This window comes from Myotis yumanensis, unplaced genomic scaffold, assembly GCF_028538775.1.
Source record: "Myotis yumanensis isolate MYYU_CA2020_CCGP unplaced genomic scaffold, mMyoYum1.0.hap1 SCAF_4, whole genome shotgun sequence".
Lineage (NCBI taxonomy): Eukaryota > Metazoa > Chordata > Mammalia > Chiroptera > Vespertilionidae > Myotis > Myotis yumanensis.
In genome coordinates, this window is record NW_027223755.1 from 65607694 (window position 1) to 65628667 (window position 20974).

At 37.3% G+C, this 20974-nt stretch overlaps 1 protein-coding gene across 15 annotated transcripts in view; it reads left to right on the forward strand.

Moving 5' to 3' along the window:
* The window catches only part of APC (APC regulator of WNT signaling pathway), a 105636-nt gene continuing 84662 nt past the window's right edge, over window positions 1-20974 (forward strand). For 7 of the 15 annotated variants that reach the window (XM_070412448.1, XM_070412453.1, XM_070412459.1 and 4 more), the window contains exon 1: window positions 260-348. Coding sequence is in view for 6 of the 15 variants with exons in the window: in XM_070412447.1 (XP_070268548.1) it covers window positions 184-348 (165 nt within the window). In the remaining 9 variants the exon portion in view is untranslated. Of the gene's footprint in view, window positions 349-19098; window positions 19133-19243; window positions 19616-20974 lie in introns of those variants that run through there. The other 8 variants (XM_070412447.1, XM_070412452.1, XM_070412458.1 and 5 more) reach the window with 3 other exon arrangements.

The window sequence follows — 20974 nt, forward strand, 5'->3', positions numbered from 1 at the left end:
CGGCCCAGTAGCGAGGGGGCGGAGTGCTGCCGCCGGAAACCCGGCCGCTGCTGGGGGGAGCTGCGGGCGAAGGCCCGGGAACAGCGGGCCGAGGTTGGCACGATGCTGTTCCCGGGAAGCGCTGTTGGGTACCGGCGAGGAAGGTGAACAACGAATTGCCTTCCCGGGCCCCCGCTTCCCCCTATGTCCGCCTCCCGGGGCTCGGGTCCGGAGGCCGCTTTGCCCGCTTCGGGACCACTCTCCACTCTCGGGTTCTGGGGCTCCGGCGGCGGCCAAGGCTGTGTCCCGCCGGAGAGGACGCGCCCGGGCGGCGTCCGTGCTTCTGGCCGCGGGGCGCCCGGCTGGCAGGTGAGTGAGGCTGCAGGCGTCGGCGTCTCCTCCCCCGGCGAACCTTCGCTCTGCCCCGCCGCTGCTCCGACCCCCCCGTGGAGCGCGGCCCGCCTCTGCGGCTCCGCGGGCTCCGCGACCCTCCCCCTGCCCGCCCCGCGCCCCTCTCGGGCTTCCCGTTGGCCCCGGCTCGGCGGCTCCTCCATCCTCACCCCGCGGGAGGGGGTCCTGCTGCCCGACGCCGTCGCTCCGCGCCGGGCTCCAGGGGGACCTTCTCCCCGACGAGCGGTCGCGTCCGCGTTGGGTGGGTGGGTCGGCCGCCCTCCTCATTTAGTCGCCTCCCCCCATCTTCCTCATTTCGACCCAGTTTTTCCTTTAAAAGTTTTTAACCGCCTGGGAAGATGACCCGATAGCCTGGCATAGAGAGTTACAAAGAAAGGCCAGATCTAGAGGCCAGTGAATGTTCATCTTGATGAGGAAATGAAGTCCCCCGGAGACTGGAAGGATTTGAGAGAGTTTGACTCCTTGGCCCGTGGAACGCTTGCAAAATAGAGGACTGGTGCCTAGGATGGCAAATGACTATTCGTCTAAATCAGTCTCTTTCTGGCTATAGTAAATCTTTATTTAGCCTCCGAACTTTTGAGGCGGAGCGTAAATTTCCTAGATCTAGTGAAAGAATTGAGAAGTGCTCGTTTTTTAAAAAATAATGCCTTATGAATGTAAGATAACATGAAATGGCATGAGAGAGGCTAAGTGACTTATTCTTTTATTCATTGTTAGCTTAAGTTACTCACTGAAGAATCCGTATTGTACAAGCCCTTTGTTTTATTTAGAAAGGAATAAAATGGGAAAAAAGCTCTTTAAACTTCTCAGATTTCTTGGACTCTCCATTGTGGCTACTACTGAACAACCCTTATAATTCTTTTTTTAAAAAATATATATTTTATTGATTTTTTTTACAGAGAGGAAGGGAGAGAGAGAGAGCGTTAGAAACATCGATGAGAGAGAAACATCGATCAGCTGCCTCCTACTGGGGATGTGCCCACAACCAAGGTACATGCCCTTGACCGGAATCGAACCTGGGACCTTTCAGTCCGCAGGCCGACGCTCTATCCACTGAGCCAAACCCGTTACGGCCCCTTATAATTCTTGATATATTCTATAAAATTTAATCTGTGCCAGTCACAGTTCTCCCTCCTTTTTTCCTGGGGCAAGGGGGAGAAACTGTCCTAAAGACACATGGTGCCGGAGTTTGTAAGCGCAAACTGCAGAATCGTAGTGGTGGTAGTGGAGGTAGTGGAGCAAGTTGTCATGGCTGATTCTCCTGAATCTTTGCCTAGAGTTGGATAATTTGTTGAGCCTCAAAGTTGTAAACGCGGCACTCTGATAAAAATGGTAGCTTGTCCTTTCTGATTGCCAAGGGGACCCTTTTTATGAACATGAAATTGAGCAATGTCAGTTTGTGTCAGCTATGCTGGGTGCTTGCAAGTTACTAAAGTACAAACGGTCCTTGCCCTTTTGGAATTCTACACTAAAAATCTTTTAACATGTGAGTTATAATTGGCTTGACACATTTGTTTACACATCGTTCTGCCTCATGACACATCATATGTTTTCTCCTCTGCTGTAGATTTTATGACCTCTTAATGAATTTCTCAAATTTAGAGTAGAATTAAAAAGAAAGGAGATATTGAAAAATTCTTTTTAAAAAATTCTTTTTAAAAGAAAGGAGATATTTTTATGTTTGATTGTATGGGTTCATTCGTTTGTTGCTAGACTTCGCTTTTCCACAAGCAAGCATTGGATGTTAGAGATGGTTGCCTCTCAATTCTGAAGAGAGAATTGGACTGCTGAACCCCAATCAAGGTCTCCCCGCTGCCTTTGGCAAAATAATTTGAAGCATTGTGTGGAAAGACATTACTGACCCACAAACACTCGAAATCTCTCACTCTTCCACCCTCATGGAACCTATTTTCTTTCACCCTCCTTATGAACCCCGCTTTGTCTCTCTGTTCATCGAACGAACCCATTCGTCTACTGCTGGTTTCATTTGCTTCCATATATAACCAGGATTCCATGGTGATCAGCTTTTACTAAATCCTTACTGATGCCCTGGGGGTTACTTTCTGTAGGTTTACCTTTCCTCTCCCCAATCCTGAATAAGCCTCATCACTAGCTATGTTAGTTTGACCCCTGACATCCTGAAGAACGCAAGAGACAGTTATATAAGGACATTAGTTTTCAATTTGTGCTCTGCTCTCTGATGGATCGTTAGTGTTGATTATGTTCCTTTTTGTCTCATTTCAAAAAGGCTTCTAGAGCAAATAACTTGATCTCTTCCTTTACTGAGAGAATCTCAACCATCTGAGATATACTCCCTTCTACTTGCCTTTCTCCCATTTTAGTCTCATTTCCTTACTTACCCATATCTCTGAGGAAGAAATGCCCTTCCTTTTTTCAAGAGCAACCTCTTCCAGATATGTCCATGATCATCCCTCCCCTCTTTCTTTCTCTAGAACTGTCCATTATCATTCCAATCTCTTCCTCCCTCGCCTACATACATGCTGATATCTTTTCCAGGGCTGCCAAATGCAATGCTGTGCGCCACACAATTCAAGGAAGCTAGTCTGAATCTTGAGCCTCCTGTACCACTGATATTTCATTCTTTAAAGATTCATTCTTTCATCCACTAACCTGATATACTAGAAAGATCATTGACTTTTCAGCCATGTAGATCTGGGTTTTGAAGGCTGTTAAAACCACTTAGTGGCTACATGGCTGGGCAAGTTACTACTCAGACTCTATTCTTTATCTATAAAGTAGAATGTTATACTTACCTCACAGGGTTGTAATTAAAGGAGTTTAATGCATGTTACATGTCCACCCAAGTGTTTGGTACATGATGGAGTTCTTAGTAAATAAATATATCAGCCTTCCCTTTGCACTCTGACTTCCTTCACTATTTCAGCCCTGATACTACTATTGAAAAGTCATTTATGACCTCCTAATCTCCAAATCTAATGTTCTTTGCTCAGTCATCCTTGGTTTCCTAGACCATTTCTGAAATACACCTTATAGGAATAAAATGATCTGATATCTTGGGTTCTTCTGCATTGTAGTTCCTAATTCTCCTACTTTTGAAAGTTTCTTCACCTTTTCTGAACTGTTTTGACTTTGCTCTTCCCCTTAAATATACCTCTTCCCTACCCTACATCAGTTAGGATGTAAACTGGGTTTAAAAACAAAAGAAATGGATTGGCTCATATAATTGGGAAAAGTACAGATAAAATTGGCTTAAAGAAGTTTGTTCATAGGCTTATGTCATCAGGGCTGAGATTCCATTTTTTGCTATTCTCTCAGTTTGGTCCACCTATTTGGACTTCATGCTCAGACAGGCTACCCTCCTAGGAAAAAGATGGCTATCAGCAATGTTCATATTATTATAGCCTTCTTTATTTACTTCCAAAGGGAGAGAGAAGGCTTCTCTTCTACACTTTTCCCAGAAATGTTAAACTCTATTGAATAAACGAAGAGATCATGCTGCCATATCTGTCACAATATCTTTGTCAGGAGGGATGAAATGATTCTAATTGGCCTAGCCAGTGGTTGAATTCCATCTAAATGAGGGTGAGGTGGAATGGACAGTATTCTCAAGGGTCTCTGTGCTTTTCATTAGGTTCTCTTGGTGACCTTACCCTTTTTTTTTCTTTTTTAATTGATTTTTAGAGAAAGGAAGAGGTAGAAAGGAGAGGGGGGAGGGAGAGAGAGAGAGAGATGTGACAGAGAAGCATCGATTGGTCATTTCCCATAAGCACTCCAACGAGGGATCTAACCTGGGCCCTGACCAGGAATGGAATCTGCCTCCTTTTTGTGTAGGTAACAATGATGCTCCAACCATCTGAGTCACACTGGCTAGGGGCTGTATCATTTTTTTAATGCTATAAATTATTATTTTTGTGTGGATGATTTTCAGTTCTGTAACTCTGCTTCCCACTTTCACTGCTTCATGTAGATCTCTATCTTACATGTGCCATTGTAAGCTTAAGCCATAGTAAACTGAATCAACCTGATTTTCACTAACCTACCCTTACCTAGTGTGCTTACATGTGCATGTGTGTATATGTATTCCTCTTCCTCCTAATTTCTCTTTTCTAGCCATCTTTTCTCTCAGCCACCCAGTCTTGAAACTTGGTTCTTCTCCCACTTTCAATCAGTGTCAGATTATTGGGGTCCAACCCCAGCAGGTCCAGGGGTTCCCAAAGGCGTGGACTGAGTGGGCAAAGAAGGAATGACATGGAGACAGCGTTCAGTTGATCAGCAGCCTAGCCAGGTTCTCTAGCCAGGATCTCCAGCCAGGTTCTGTGTTTTATTGTCTTGTTACATCTGTATTTATACCAGTTGACTTTAATCCTGTCAATTTCTATTCCAAAGGTTAGGGCGTTTCTTATCTCCATTCCAGGGAGTAAAGATTATGTAGCTTAAGGGTGATTGTTGGTCGTTAAAGTGATTAACTACCCGCCTGGCATTTAGTTAAGGCGTTTTATTCCCTCCCTAACTTCAGGGAAAAATCCCTACCTGGGGAAACAACCTTTCTCAGAGAGGTGACCTTGGTTAAAACACGTAGCACCAAGAAGGTGAGCAAACATATTAAGAACAGTATGCCATATATGCCAGGTCCCTTGAAACATATGCTGTGCAGATGTTTCTTCCCTGCAGTGACTGTGTCAAGCAGCAAGGATGGACCAGCTTCCGGCATCAGATCTTAAACACATCTTGTATTAGTTTGGCCCCAGGTTATATAATACCCAACTAACAGTGATTTAAACAGTATCTCACATTTTAAAAAAGTCCAAGGTTGGAGGATTTCATGGTTAGTCAAGTGAACTGTACAATGTTATCAAGAATCCAGGTCCTTTCCATCTGTATCCTTAGTGTGCTGACTTCTGTGCTCAGTCTTGTCCTCTTGTGCTCTTTCTGCTCCATGTATCAGATTCTCACACAGCCATCAAAAGCAGGGGGAAGTTTGCCCTCCCATCTCTCTTTTTTTTTAAATTTAATATATTTTATTGATTTTTTACAGAGAGGAAGGGAGAGAGATAGAGAGTTAGAAACATCGGTGAGAGAGAAACATTGATCAGCTGCCTCCTGCACATCTCCTACTGGGAATGTGCCCGCAACCAAGGTACATGCCCTTGACCGGAATCGAACCTGGGACCTTTCAGTCCGCAGGCCTACGCTCTATCCGCTGAGCCAAACCAGTTTCGGCTGCCCTCCCATCTCTTGATTAGGCAGGTAAGCTGAAAATGATATATCTTTGGAGATCTAATTATTTTTAAAGTTATATTATTTTAAATACTAAATATAATTAGAAATGATCTCATCTCTAAAAATTAGCATATCATACATTTTTATAATTTAGATATTAGGGAATAATTTACCTGATAAATATCATATTGAGATAAAAATTGAAATTTTAAAAAGTACAGTTTGAAGTAATTCCTTTTTATATTTAGGATACATTAAGTTTGTAATTATTTGCTTCAGTTCTTGTAATATGCCCACTATTAAAGTTTTATGTAGTCATTAAAGAAAATTCAGGAAATGCAATGAAAAGTACATATCACATCCATAAGCTCATCATATAAAGAAAACCAATATAGTTTTCCACTACTCCCTCCCTTCTGCTCTCATTTTCTCTCTTTTTCTGTGCTTAGGCTTTTTTCTCCTCCCTTTTATGTGTCTACTTTTTTTTAACATTAGGTTATATACATTTCTTAGAATACTTTGTAAATCTTATTTTTTTTTAAAGTATATTTTATTGATTTTTTACAGAGAGGAAAGGAGAGGGATAGAGAGAGTTAGAAACATCGATGAGAGAGAAACATTGATCAGCTGCCTCCTGCACAATCCCCACTGGGTATGTGCCCGCAACCAAGGTACATGCCCTTGACCAGAATCGAACCTGGGACCCTTGAGTCCGCAGGCCGACACTCTATCCATTGAGCCAAACCGGCTAGGGCTGTAAATCTTATTTTTATTGACTGTATAGTATTCCCATTGAAGGAATTATTTTTCTTAACAAGTCCTTGTAGTTGGTTATTTAGTTGTTTCCCGTTTTTTAAATCATGTATGCAATGAACATCTTAGTGCATTTTTAATTTTTTCCCCTCTTTATTTTGACCTTTTCTTTAAGATAGGTTCACTGACAATGGAGTTACTGGATGATAGTATACAAACATTTTTAAAGTTCATAAAGTATGTTGTCAGATTGCACAATGTTTTATAGGCCCAATATATGTTAATTGGTTTGAAATTAATCCTAATGGGGCAAAAATTAGGACCTACACAATGGCCACGCTTGAGTGATATAGTCTAGGCCAGCCTTTTCATCATTTCTAAGTATTGCTTAAACATATATTCCAAATAATACATAGAACACATGAAGTCATTACCTGAATCAAGAAATGGAACACTGACATCCACCATCCCAGAGCTGTTCTCCCTGTCTTTTTTCCTGACCTCAAAGAGAAAGCTTTAACATTTTACTCCAAGTTTGTTTGCTGAGGTTTGTTAAAAATTTGTTTTGTTTTTGTTAAAACCTTTATATTAAAGAAGTTCCCTTCTATACCTAGTTTACTAAGAATTTTGTTTTTTGTTCTGTTTGTTTGAATTTAATGCTTTTCAGGGACAGCTTTCATGATCATATAAATTTTCTCCTTTAGTGTTAATGTATTGAATTATATTTCAGTTTAAATGTTAAACACAACCCGATTCTTGGGATAAACCTAATTTGGTTTTAATCTATTATCCTTTTATATATTGTTAGGTTCAGCTTGTAAATATTTTGTGATTTTTTACATAAGTGTTCATGAGTGAGATGGCCTATATATTGTCCTTATCAGGATTTGAAATCAACATTTTGCTCGCTTTATAAAATGAGCTGACCTTATTTTCTATTCTGGAAGAGTTTATGTATGATTGAAATTATTTCTTCCTTAACTGTTTGTTAGAATCTGGCAGAGAAACCATTTGTTAGAATGAAGTTGTTTATATTAAATACTCTGATATCCTTTTAAGGCCTGCAGGAAAATAAATTCCATTCTCATGTCTGATAGTACATTCTCTTTTCTTTTATCAGTCTCACCAGAAATTAGTAGTCTTTCAAAAGAACCAAATTTTGAATCTTGATGATTCTTTTTATTGTATGCTTGTTTTCTATTGCATTGATTTGTTCTCTTTATTTCTTTTACTTTTTGGGCTTACTGTTTTGTTCTTTTGCTAACTTCTTGTAGTTCACTACTGTTCAACATTTTCAACATTTAAATTATTTTTTTTTAATTGAATGTATTGGGGGACATTAGTTCATATTGCTAAGCATTTCCCTATTAAGCACTGTTTTAGTTAGTTATAATACTCAAAGAAAACCAATATAGTTTTCCACTACTCCCACTATGTGGTGTTTTTATAATTCATGTTATGAAATATTTTCTAATTTTAATTAGTTTCTACTTTGACTTTTGTATTAGTTTGGAAATTTATATTATATCTCTTAATTTCTAAACATGGAGATTTTCTAGTTATTTTTAAATTTGTTAATTGATTTTTAATATTACAGTGTAATCAGAGAACACATTCTATTTTTCAAAGGTCTGTGATTTCAGACCTTCATAATTTGAGATCCTCGCTATGTCCCAGTGTATTGCCTTTTTTTCTCTCTGCAGTTATTGAGTGCAATATTCTATATTCATTAGGTCATGTTTGTTAATCCTGTATTTAAAATATTAAGTATCATTAGTGATCTTTTCTTATATCAATCAATTATAGTAAAGGGTGTGTTAAATCTCCCATCATGATTGTGGATTTGATAATGGATTTTACTATTTCCCTTGTAGTTCTCTCAACTTTTGCTTTAGATATTTGAGAGTAAACTAGTTATTAGAAATGTGTAATAGTTACATCTTCTTATTGACTTACCAGTATGAAGTGTTCCTCTTTTATTCTGATAGTGCTTTTTCTATTAAGGCAGTGGTTCTCAACCTGTGGGTCGCGACCCCTTTGGGAGTCAAACGACCCTTTCACAGGGGTCGCCTAAATACATCCTGCATATCAGATATTTACATTACGATTCATAACAGTAGCAAAATTACAGTTATGAAGTAGCAACGAAAATAGTTTTATGGTTGGGGGTCTCCACAACATGAGGAACTGTATTAAAGGGTCGAGGCATTAGGAAGGTTGAGAACCACTGTAAGGGCTGCTTTGAGTGGGATTGATATGACAGTACCAGCTTTCTTTTTATTGTTTGCAATGTAGATTTTTTTCCATTCTTTTACATCCAACCTTTCTGTATTCTTGTGTTTTAGTTGTGTCTCCTGTGTGACATGGTTGGATTTAAATCTCCCATCTTATGTACTTTATATCTGCCCTAATAATTGTTCCCTTTTCTCTCCTTTCTTGCCAATAGATGAGTTGGCTATTTTATTGTTCAGATTTCTCCCCATTATTATTTGGAAATTATGACCTCCTTTTCTCTTTTACTAGTTACCCTAGAAATTGCAATATGAGTCGTATAAAGTCTAATGTTAATCAATACCTTTATCCTCTTCCCAGATGATTCACTTTAATTTTAATTCTGCTTACTTACAGTCCTACTTATATAATGTTGTTATGCATTTTTATTATTTTTTAAAAATATATTTTTATAGATTTCAGAGAGGAAGGGAATGGGAGAGAGATAGAAACATCAATGATGAAAGAATCATTAATCATCTGCCTCCTGCCACACCCCCAACTGGGGATCAAGCCTGCAAACCAGGCATATGCTCCTTCTTGACTGGAATCAAACCCAGGACCCTTCAGTCCCACTGAGTCAAACTGGCTAGGGCGCATTGTCCATTTAATAATTGTTTTATTTTTCACTCATTGTTGTTACTGTTTTATGCTGTCAATATTTAGTTTAGGTTAATGCATGTATTTATCATGTTCTTACGTTTCCTATGGTTTTCCACTTAGGATCATTTTATTTGATCTTGAAGAATCTGAAACATGCTCTTTAGAACTAAATCACTTTAGTCTGTTTACCTGAAAACATCTTTACCCCACTTTTGAAGGACATTTTTGCTAGGTACAGAATTCTAGGTTAGCAGTTACTTTACTTCAGTACATTTTGTGTTGGTGGTTACTTTATTTCAACACATTCCGTTGCTCTTGAGACCTCAGGTCTTTGTGTCTCTTTTTCCTTTTAAAATTATATATTATTTTTATTTGACTGCTTTTAAGATTTTTATCTTTGTCTTTGATTTTTCTGTTGTTTTACTATGCTGTGGTTAGGCATTGGATTCTTTGGGCTTCATGAATGTGTGGATGGGTGTCTTTTGTGAATCCTGGAAATTTCTTAGCCATTATTTTTTCAAATATTTCTTTTACTCCATATTCTTCTGATCTTTTGGGACTCCAGTTTAGTATGTTAGACTGTCTTATTCAATTTTTTACCCCATTTTTTTGTTCTTTTTCTTCTTTTTTGTCCCTCTAGTTTTCATTCTGGATAGTTTGGTCTAACCTATCTTCAAAGTGTTTTCACTAGGTCTACTAATCTGTTGTTAACCCATCTAGTACATTCTTAGGTTATTTTATCTTTTAGTACTATATTTTTATTTGTGTTTTTCCTTCATATCAACCATGCCACTTTTTATAGTTTTCAGTTCCAAGTACAAATAGTTAAGCTAAGCTGTCTTTTATCCCCTTGAATGTAGTGATAATTCAAATATTGTCAAGTCTCTTGGTATGATTCTGTTTTCTGTTGTAGAAGTAATTTGATATATAAGATGAAGTTACTTTTTTCTCTAGAGAAGATTTTCATTTGCTATTGCCTAGGAATATAAGATCATCTTAATCCAATTTCAAATTTTTTACTTTTTTGGGTCACCTTCTGGTCCTTCTTACTCTTCTTGGGGTGCCTCTCTTTAGAGTCCCAGCCCAATGCCAAGGGTGTTTTTACTATAATCCTTATCATTGGTAGGTCCTAAATTCTGACTTTTGTCTCCCACGCTTGCAAGAAAGGCAACAGATCACAAAAGTTCAGCTTCTTAAGTGCTGCTTCTTTGTTGGAAAACCCACAAAAGGCAAAATCTAAGCTCACCTTTCTGGGTTTCAAGTTTTGGTGGATTTGAGCTGGTAATTTATTCCTCACTATTTGGTAGTTATTTGATGTTTTTAAAAAGATTATTTTAATATTTTGTCTATCTTTTAAAATTGACTTCAGAATGATAGTTGGTCTGGATTGCCTAGTCTGCTATTTCTACAAGTGAAAGTCCAAATTTTTTTTTTGACTAACTTGTTCAAGGAGGACTTTAACATTTCTACATTAGTCATTCCTTTGTGTTAAAGCTCTTTTGTAGTACAAATGAGATTCCTGGAAAATGTAAACATTAATCTATGTTTCCTTTTAATACTTACACATGTGTTATCGTATAAATTCCTATTACTTTGCAAAGTCCCAAGGGGAGGGGACAGAGGATATTTTATTTGACTGGCATAGACATAAATACTTGTAGTATTTAGGTAATGCATTGGTGTAGGAATTGTCCTTCAAGTGAACAAAGAGGATATAATGTGAACATTTTTGAAGTGGAGATATGTGAAGAAGGAGGAGAATGCACTGAGCTAAGGAGGGACTGCAATCAAATTTGTTCTTTAGTATGTTTGAGTGGAAGTGGGTTGATTTCCAATAATTAATGTGACTGCTGTCTATATGCTATGTGAATGTTGTGTTTTTTTAATGTTGTTTGTATATCTCAGGGACAGAATATGATTTTTTAATCTTTTTACCCACATGTATTTAAAATGTGTATAATCCAGAGACAAAATCATCGATCAGACTGTCAAACCTCAGAGGGAAGGTAGGGGAGGGTGGGGGTAAGGGGAAGAGATCAACCAAAGGACTTGTATGCATGCATTTAAGCCTAACCAATGGACACAGACACCAGGAGGGTGAGGGCATGAGTGGGGGGAGGTAGAAGGGGGGACAATGGTGGGATAAGGACATATATGTAATACCTTAATTAATAAAGAAAAAATATGTGTATAATTTGCATTTGATTTCTGAGATTAACTAATCTAGGTACTTGATATTTTAATGTTAAAGTGGTAGTAATTTTTATTTTTAAAAAACTCATTCTGTGTGCTCCTCTTTCTTAAATTCACAGGGTGCCATAAACAGTTGGTGCTTTTTTGGTGACCTTATGTCACTGAAATCTTTAGTGCTAAAAATGTCATTGTTATGAATAGGTTTTATAAGTTTGTACTACAAATTGTACCTTTGGGAACAATCTTATCGCTGTTTTAGGTTTTCAGTAAAGATCAAAGTTTAAAATATTAAACAAGACATTTTTTTTTAAAAAAAAACATAGGCAAGCATAAAATCTTGTTTTGAACATTTAGTTTTAAAAAATTAATCAGAATTTTTTTCCCCCATGGGAAGTATTATTGAAAACACCGGATGCCCCCTAACTGGAACTTTACCAGATTAGGGCATGTTAAGAATTTTTACAAATGTTTCCTTTACTTATATACAAATATTTGAATATTTTATTAAGTGGGTAAAATGGTTGCCAAAGGTGATTTTGGTTTTATATTAACAACATAAAATTAATGAATAACTGTGTTGTCAAAAAAAACAAAATAACACCATATAAAACAAAATTAAATTCCTTATAGAGTATAAAATTTAGTGTTTTTTCCTGCCATCATATTTTCCAGGTGAAAAAGTCTTTGGCCATTAAATGTAACTATAAATTAGTAGTAGTATGTGTATGAATTCAGATTATTTCTCCTCTTAAGTAGGGACTAGAGACTAGTCCTGTTAATTTTTGTGGACCTTTCTCTAATCATGTATCCCTTCTAATTTGAAACAACTTTGTTTTTTGTTGTCTATAAGTGGAAGTCTAACTTTTTTAACTTGATGGATAAGATGGAAATACATCCCTGCCCTGAAAAACTCCTATACATCTTTTAAGGCTCATTCTGTTGCTCCTTTCTCTCTGAAATCTTTCTTGATTACCTAGCTGGTAATTATCTAGTCTCTCATCCTTGGACACAACTGTCCTTGTATTAAAATTTTTGTTGTAAATGTTCTTGGTTCTCTACTAGATTGTAAGTTGATGTCTTATTCATCTTTATAACATTCTGCTTTCATATGTTCAACAAAATGTATTGAATGCTTACTGTGCACTGTTCCAGGTGTAAAGGAAACAGCAGAGCACAAGAATCTAGATTTTTATTCCAATTTGGGAACAATGATGAGGGAGACAGAAAACTAAATAGATACAGAGTAGAGCCTTTCAGATCTTAAATGATTCCAGGACCAAACAAGCACAGTGTGACAGAAAGTTTAAGGATGTAAGGATGGTACCAGTGTTGATAAAGTGATTATGCAAGGTCTCTTTGAAGATGTGAAATGTCTGCCAAGATCTAAATGATACAATGGAGCAGTCATTTGCAGATTTAGGAGCAGAGTTCTTGAAGCTGAAGGAAAGGCAGTGAATAGACATAAGAAAGAGGAAAAGGAGGGAGAGGCAGGGGAGGAGAGTAGCAGTGAGAGCAGGAGCAAGATTACACAGTCTTAGAAACCAAGGTAAGGACATTTATTCTAGTTCATTGGGAAGCTAGTGAATTGTTTGAAGCTTTTAAGGGCTTGTTTGGGTCTACTCATGATAATCTCCCTATTTTAAAGTCAGCTAATTAATAGCCTTAATTACTCCTGCCAAATCCTTCTTACTTTGTAATGTAGCATAGTCACTAGAGCAGTGGTTCTCAACCTTCCTAATGCCGCGACCCTTTAATACAGTTCCTCATGTTGTGGAGACCCCCAACCATAAAATTATTTTCATTGCTACTTTATAACTGTAATGTTGCTACTGTTATGAATCGTAATGTAAATATCTGATATGCAGGATGTATTTAGGTGACCCCTGTGAAAGGGTCGTTCGACCCCCAAAGAGGTTGGGACCCACAGATTGAGAACCGCTGCACTAGAGTAACACCAGGGCATATTTAACTCAATATGTATTTAACATATTTAGCATACAGGGGCAGTAAAGCAGAATTATCTCAGAGTAGCCGTTATTGAGTTATTCATAATTTCTCTGATTTCTTTTGTATCTACTGATGTGCCCACTACCAGCCATTACCTTGTATTTGCCATGGCTCCAGACTCTCTCTTTCATTATTTAATTAAGTTAACATAAAAATGTCTCCTGCATTTAAAGAAATTTTGTTATAGATATGTTTAGAGAACTCTTTAGTTATTTCACTGATAAAAATTTCTGTTAAAGAATATTTATTGTGGACTCCACATAGACATTTTGAAGGCTGTTTTTGATTTCACTTTTTCTAATGATTAATAATGCATTCATTCAATAAATATTTATTGAACATCTACTGCAGAGCCAGGTGCAGCAGTAATCATCAGGATGATAGTAATGGAACAAAGTAACTTTTTTTAACTTTTAATTTTTTTAAATTTATCTTTATTGTTGAAACTATTACATATGTCCCCCCTTTTTTTTTTCCAATGACCTCTTCCATCCCGCATCTGCCCTTCCCAGGTCTTCAGCACACTATTGTTTGTGTCCATGGGCTATGCTTCTATGCATGTAAGTTCCCTGGTTAATCATTCCCCACCCACCCCCACCTTCCTTCTGAGATCCTTCCATGATTCCATGTCGCTATCCCGTTATGCATGTCAGGATGTCAGGTTCAGAAGTTTGTGTGTTTTTTTAAAGGTGGGTCGTATGTTCATATTTATACATTTACTTATGAACATTTACTAAAAATAGTCAAGATAATCATAATGAACCACAGATATTTGAAATCAGGGGCAGGTTTGTCAGTGCCATCTTACAATAGCCTTAAGATACAATTTATTTCTGTATTTATTTTTTATCAGAAAATATTTTTAATCTTACTGTATATGACAACATTTTTAAGTAGGGGTGGCAGGAGCTTTATTCTGAGATATGTAGAAACCTAGTGGCACAAATTAATGCTTGGGTGATCTTTGTTGTGTTCAAATTTGGCCCAGTATATTTTGATTGCATACATTTTTATATTTTTTTAAAAGCTGAACATATTTTAAAAATGAAATTCAAATCAAAGCTTTATGGAATCCCTGAGGAAAATGGTTTGAAAATCTTACTGAATAATTCAGTCGGCAAACATTGTAAAATGTAAAATTTTTATATTGGCTTGCTTTTTTAGATATGAATCATAGTGATTAATGAACATGCAGTGGTCATAGGTTTCTTTAAAATTTTGTCATTTGAATCACTAAGTTCTATATACATATAGTAAAAACCATAACAAATATTTTGGCTACAAACTGGTTTACTAAATAATAGTTTGAATCATAGTCTGAATCAAGAATAATTAAAGATGTTTCTTAGGGTACTAAGACATTATTTTTAGGAGCTTCTACAGTGTATTCTTTGTTTTGAAGGGTCTTTTTCTCTCCAGAAAGGAAAGGGAACATTTTTAGGCTTTATGAATTTGTCACAAAGAGTCAGTGACTATATAAATAAGTCCTGTCCAATGAATCATGCACTTTGAGTAAGAGGATTTTGAAAGCCTTTTGTAAAACTAAGTCATCCTGACAAATGGGATATTTAAGACAGGCAAAATTGATTCACATGTTTTCTTACTATAACAGAGTGGAAAGTTTGTCTAAATATATTTAAACTTTTAATATATAATTTTTCTAATTACTTAAATAATATGTGGTCAGTTCATTTGTTAATGCAACAAATATTTAGAGAGTATTTACTATTTATCAGGCATTATAATACAGAGACAAAGAAAAAATATTCAAAAGCATAAAGAAAAGTCAGAAATCACTCCATAATTTCAATTCTAAGGATAACTACTATGAACATCTTAATATATATCTATGAGCATTTTGCTGTTTGTCTATTACTTTTCTAATATATTTTTTTATTTAATTTCTTTATTGTTTAAAGTATTACATAAGTCTCCTTTTCCCCCCATTGACCTCTCCCCAGCTGCTCCCACCCCCTAGTACATGCCCTCACCCCCCTACTGTCAGTGTCCATTGGTTATGCTCATATGCATGCATACAAGTTCTTTGGTTGTTCTCTTACCCCTCCCCTGCCTTCCCTTTGGTTGGACTGTCTGTTCCATGCTTCTATGACTGTGGCTCTATTTTTGTTAATCAGTTTATGTTGTTCATTATATTACACAAATGAGTGAGATCATATGATATCATCTTTCTCCGACTGGCTGTTTCACTTAGCATAATGCTCTCCAGGTCCAGGTCCATCCATGCTGTTGCAAATGGTAAGAATTCCTTCTTTTTTACAGCAGCTTAGTATTCCATTATGTAGATGTACCACAGATTTTTAATCCACTCATCTGCTGATGGGCACTTAGGCTGTTTCCAAATCTTAGCTATTGTAAATTGTGCTGCTATGGACATAGGTGTGCATATATCCTTTCTGATTGGTGTTTCTGATTTCTTGGGATATATTCCTAGAAGTGGGATTACTGGGTCAAATGGAAGTTCCATTTTTAATTTTTTGAAGAATCTCCATACTGTTTTCCACAGTGGCTGCACCAGTCTGCATTCCCACCAGCAGTGCACAAGTGTTCCTTTTTCTCTGCATCCTCACCAGCATTTGTCGTTTGTTGATTTGTTGATGATAGACATTCTGACAGGTGTGAGATCGTACCTCATTGTTGTTTTGATTTGCATCTCTTGGATGATTAGTGACTTTGAGCATGTTTTCATGTCTTTCGGCCTTCTGTATGTCCTCTCTTGAAAAGTGTCTATTTAGGTCCTTTGCCCATTTTTTGATTGGGTTGTTTATCTTCCTTTTGTTAAGTTGTATGAGTTCCCTGTAAATTTTGGAGATTAAAACCTTACCGGAGATAACATTGACAAATATGTTCTCCCATGCAGTGGGCTTTCTTGTTGTTTTGTTGGTGGTTTCTTTTGCTGTGCAGAAGCTTTTTATTTTGATGTAGTCCCATTTGTTTATTTTCTCCTTAGTTTCCATTGTCCTAGGAGCAGTATCGGTAAAGATATTGCTACGACATATGTCTGATATTTTACTGCCTATGGATTCTAAGATTTTTATGGTTTCCTGTCTTATGTTTAAGTCCTTTATCCATTTTGAGCTTATTTTTGTGAATGGTGTAAGTTGGTGGTCTAGTTTCATTTTTTTGCATGTATCTGTCCAATTTTCCCAACACCATTTATTAAAGAGACTGTCTTGACTCCATTGTATGCTCTTGCCTCCTTTGTCAAATATTAATTGAGCATAATGGCTTTAGGTCGATTTCTGGGTTCTCTGTTCTGTTCCATTGGTCTATATGTCTGTTCTTGTGCCAGTACCAGGCAGTTTTGAGAACAGTGGCTTTGTAATATAGTTTGATAGCTGCTATCAACCTTGTTCTTCTTTCTCAGGATTTCTGCAGCTATTCGAGGTCTTTTTTTATTCCAGATGAATTTTTGAAGAGTTTGTTCTAGGTCTGTGAAATACGCCATTGGTATTTTAATGGGGATTGCATTGAATTTATAGATTGCTTTGGGTAGTATGGACATTTTAATGATATTGATTCTACCAATCCATGAACCTGGTATATTCTTCCATTTGTTTATGTCTTCCTCTATCTCTTGTAGTTTTCTAAGTACAGGTCTTTTACCTCCTTAGTTAAGTTTGTTTCTAGGTATCTTAATTTTTTTGTTGCAATGGTAAATGGTATTGTTTTTTTAGTTTCTCTTCCTGTTAGTTCATTATTGGTATATAAAAGAGCCATAGATTTCTGGGTGTTAATTTTGTATCCTGCTACATTGCCGAATTCATTTATTAAGTCTAGTTGTTTTTTAATGGAGTCTTTAGGGTTTTCTATGTACAATATGTTATCTGAATAATGACAGTTTTACTTCTTTTCCAATTTGGATGCCTTCTTTTCTAATTTAAACAATTTTTAATAAATTGTAATTGTTCCAAATATACTTTGTAGATGTAAGAAACATCCAAATCTGAAGAGAATTTTGTGAATTTATTTGAGCCAAACTGATGACAGTTGCTGGTAAGCAAAATCTCAATGGATTGAGAATGGCAGTTTGGCAGCTTATTTTATACACAAGAATAAAAGGAGATGTAAGGAGGGTTACATGAAATCCATTGGTGGTAGATTAAGGATGCGGGCAAAAGCAAAGTGAGTGCGGGTGGAGGGGGGTGTCTCTGGGATTGGATAAAAAGGCAAAATAGAGAAACACATACTTCTTTTGCATTGGTGGTTACAGGATACTTAATAATTAACATTTATAGCACACAGAGGTGATGTGCAGGGGAGGAAGATAACAATGAGGGGTTCTATGGTCTCATGCTCTGGTGGTTTTGACTTGAGAGGTCTGGAAAATAGTACTTTGACCTTTCAAAGTCTGTTATCTTAGATGCAAAGAAACAAAAAATAGGCTCACTTAAGGGAAAGCTTGACCTTTGTCAAGGAAGCCATAAGCCTAAGATAAGACAACCGACTATCACCTGCTTTTAGTTAGGAATTTTTATGTTCAGACCATCCTGTGTGGTTACTTTTGGTCGCTGAGTTTGTAAGGATTACCATGCAGGCCTCCCCTGAGCTTGTGAGCCCTTTTTCATCCACAGCTGTTTAATAGTTGCTTTTTTTCATGCTATTAGTTTAAAAAATTAAGAAAAGATTATAGTAAATATGTTTCATTTAAAGGCCTGAAGTTAAATATCCTTTTAAATTTGAAATAGATCATGGAAACTGGCTATGTTTCCATGATCTATTTCAAATTTAAATCAGAATTTGAATCACACTTTAAATTTTTTACTATTTGGATTTTTATATTTCTAACTCATAAAAATTAGTAATTGAAGCTTTACTTGGTTAGATTTAAATGAAATATGGAATTTGCATTAAATGTTCATTTAAATCTCAGATTTCTAGTAGCCAACAGTACTTACAGTGTTAGTGACTGCTCTAAATACTGCTTCATATATATTACTTTACCTAGTCCATACTTCTACTTTTATTTTTGGAGAAGAAATTGAAGCACTGAGCCTTTAAATGACTAAAATCACAGAGCTAGTAAGTGGCAGAAGCAAAGATTTAACTCAAACAGTGACTCCTTGATTTGGCCATGTTGTCATCATAGCTTTTCTGGTAACTGTATTTTTAATTCAAACATAGTTTGAGTGATTTACCTAACAAATCAGTGGTTTGTAATGTACAATTATTTATTATAATACATTCTTTTTTTATCTGTGCTGCAAATATGTAAATCTTCGCGAATGAGATGTAATTTATTACTCACCCACTTCCAGCATCTCATGCTAATCTTTCCACCATGTGGACCTCCCCCACCCCATCTATTATGCACGTCCGCTTCCGTAAGCTTCGGTGGGTTGCCTGGGGGCGGGGGGGGGGGGTGGGGGGTGGGAGGGAGGGGGGCGGGAGTGCGGGTAGGGGTGGTGAGCGCATACCCACAAGCTTTAGAGCAGGTTAGGGCTCAGCTGCTTGTGCAGCAGGGCGGGACCCTGTACCCTACTGCCCAATGTGGAGTGCGGGCTGCGGTTTGGGAAGCAGAGCGTGATGCAGCTGTGTATTCCGCTGGATGCGGACCAGGGCGCTCCCCATTCCCGTCGGCGACCTACCGATTGGCTGGGCACGGGCACACGTGACCGACATGTGGCTATATTGGCGCATCCAGCCTTGGTGTCACTGGAGACGGAATGGAGGTGCTGCTGGGCTCGGAAATGGGGTAGGTGCTGGAGCCACGATGCCCCAGCTTGCTGCAGAGGGAGGGGAGACTATTTTTTCTCGTACTATCTGAAACTGGTGGTGTTTTCCTTGGCACAGGGTCCACTGCCACATGCCAAGCGTGGATGCAGGGGCGTCTCCCTCCCTCCCCCCTTCCACTGCAGCACAGGAGATGGATTTCCTGTGCTTCTGATCGAGGGTTTTTGACAGAAGAGGAAGAAGGGGGGAGGGGTCAGAGTGTTAGGGGAGGCTCGTGAGAAAGAGCTATTTTTGAAGATAGAAGGAGCTTTTGTTTTTATAATGCCTGTTGACAGAGTAGAGTAGAATAACCTAAGGAAACGGGTAGAGGACAACAAAGAATGGAGCATATTCATGACGAAGAGCAAAAGCTCTAACCCATTGAAAGGCTTCTTTCCTCCCTGGCTACAGGACACATGCAGTGGTGGCCAAAAGAGGGGATACAAAGCTGCTGCTAATGGCTGAGGTGAACTAGAGGAAAGGCTTCTTTGGGAGTAGGGGAAGAGGAGGAGGCAGGTATCGCAGAGCTTGAGGGTGGTTTTGGTTGCTTGGTGAAATTTTGGTCATCAGAATTGCGTGCTTTTGTAAAACATCTAAGTGAACTCCCTGTGAATAGGGTGGCAGAAAGATAGCAGCGTCTTTGTTAGTTACACAGCGCATGGTAGTGGCTCTTGCAGATGACTGCAGCAGTGCTTTTCTCCCTCTTTTAGCGTGAAAGGACAACTGCAGAGGAATAAGAAACCGTGCAGCAGTGCTGGTGGTAGAAGTCCATTACAAGAAGCCATAGTTTCTAATTGTAACCTGAATAGGAGAAAAAGGTGGTTTTTTAAAGTAGGAAAAATATGAGGCTATGAATATTTTAACAGTGGAATGTATCAGACACTTGGATTCTACATCTCAAAAGAGATGCTCAAATTCTTTGCTCTATCATAAATCTTATATGTATGAAGCAGTGGATCTTTTTCTTTGATAGTATAGCTTTGTCATTCAGTATGTTATTCAAGAATAAATCGCTTTATTATGTCAATTTCTTTGTGAAAATTGTAGTGATACATTTTTCATAGGCTTAATATTTAAATCTGTATTAAGTAATTTTATATTACTCTTTGGTTGCTTTTAGATATCATTGAATAAAGTCTACAGGCAAATATTTTAAATTATAGTACCATGGCTTTTCTAATAGATAGTATTTCTGTTTAGTGAGTACTCATAAGATATGCTCTTGATAAAACATGTTTTCATTGTATTTAAAATTTCTTCCATTTACTTAAATGTCTAAAAACATGTTTTGGACTGATAGGGTTTTAACTGGATTATCTTTATGTAGTTTTATGATAGCCAGCCTGCCACACCTCCCTACTTCCTGAACAGGATGGCAGTGCAGTGGCTTTGTAAAGCCCTCCAGGATCAGTGACAATATCTCTTAAATAGTGCTGACCTAATAGAAAGTCTTAAGAGAACCTATCATTTTCTTTCAGTAATTTTTTTCAAGATAATAAGGACTTGGTCTTGAATAAATAAGACTAAACTTTACAATGATAAATTAAAACAATTTTATTCTTTTAAAAAATATATATTACAGCTTTAAGAATTATTTATTATGGATATCAGGGTTAATAGTCCTTAAGATCTCTTTTTAAAAATATGATGGAAACTATAGCTAGAATTAAAGATGTTACATTAAAATTCCAAATGAAATTTAATAGCTAGTACCAGTCAATTCTTTGAACCCTGATTAATATAGTCTTTGAGAGTTTATGATTCTTATTTTTATATAAATTATCTCATTTTACTATTTAAACAGATCAGTGTAGCATTTTTTTCA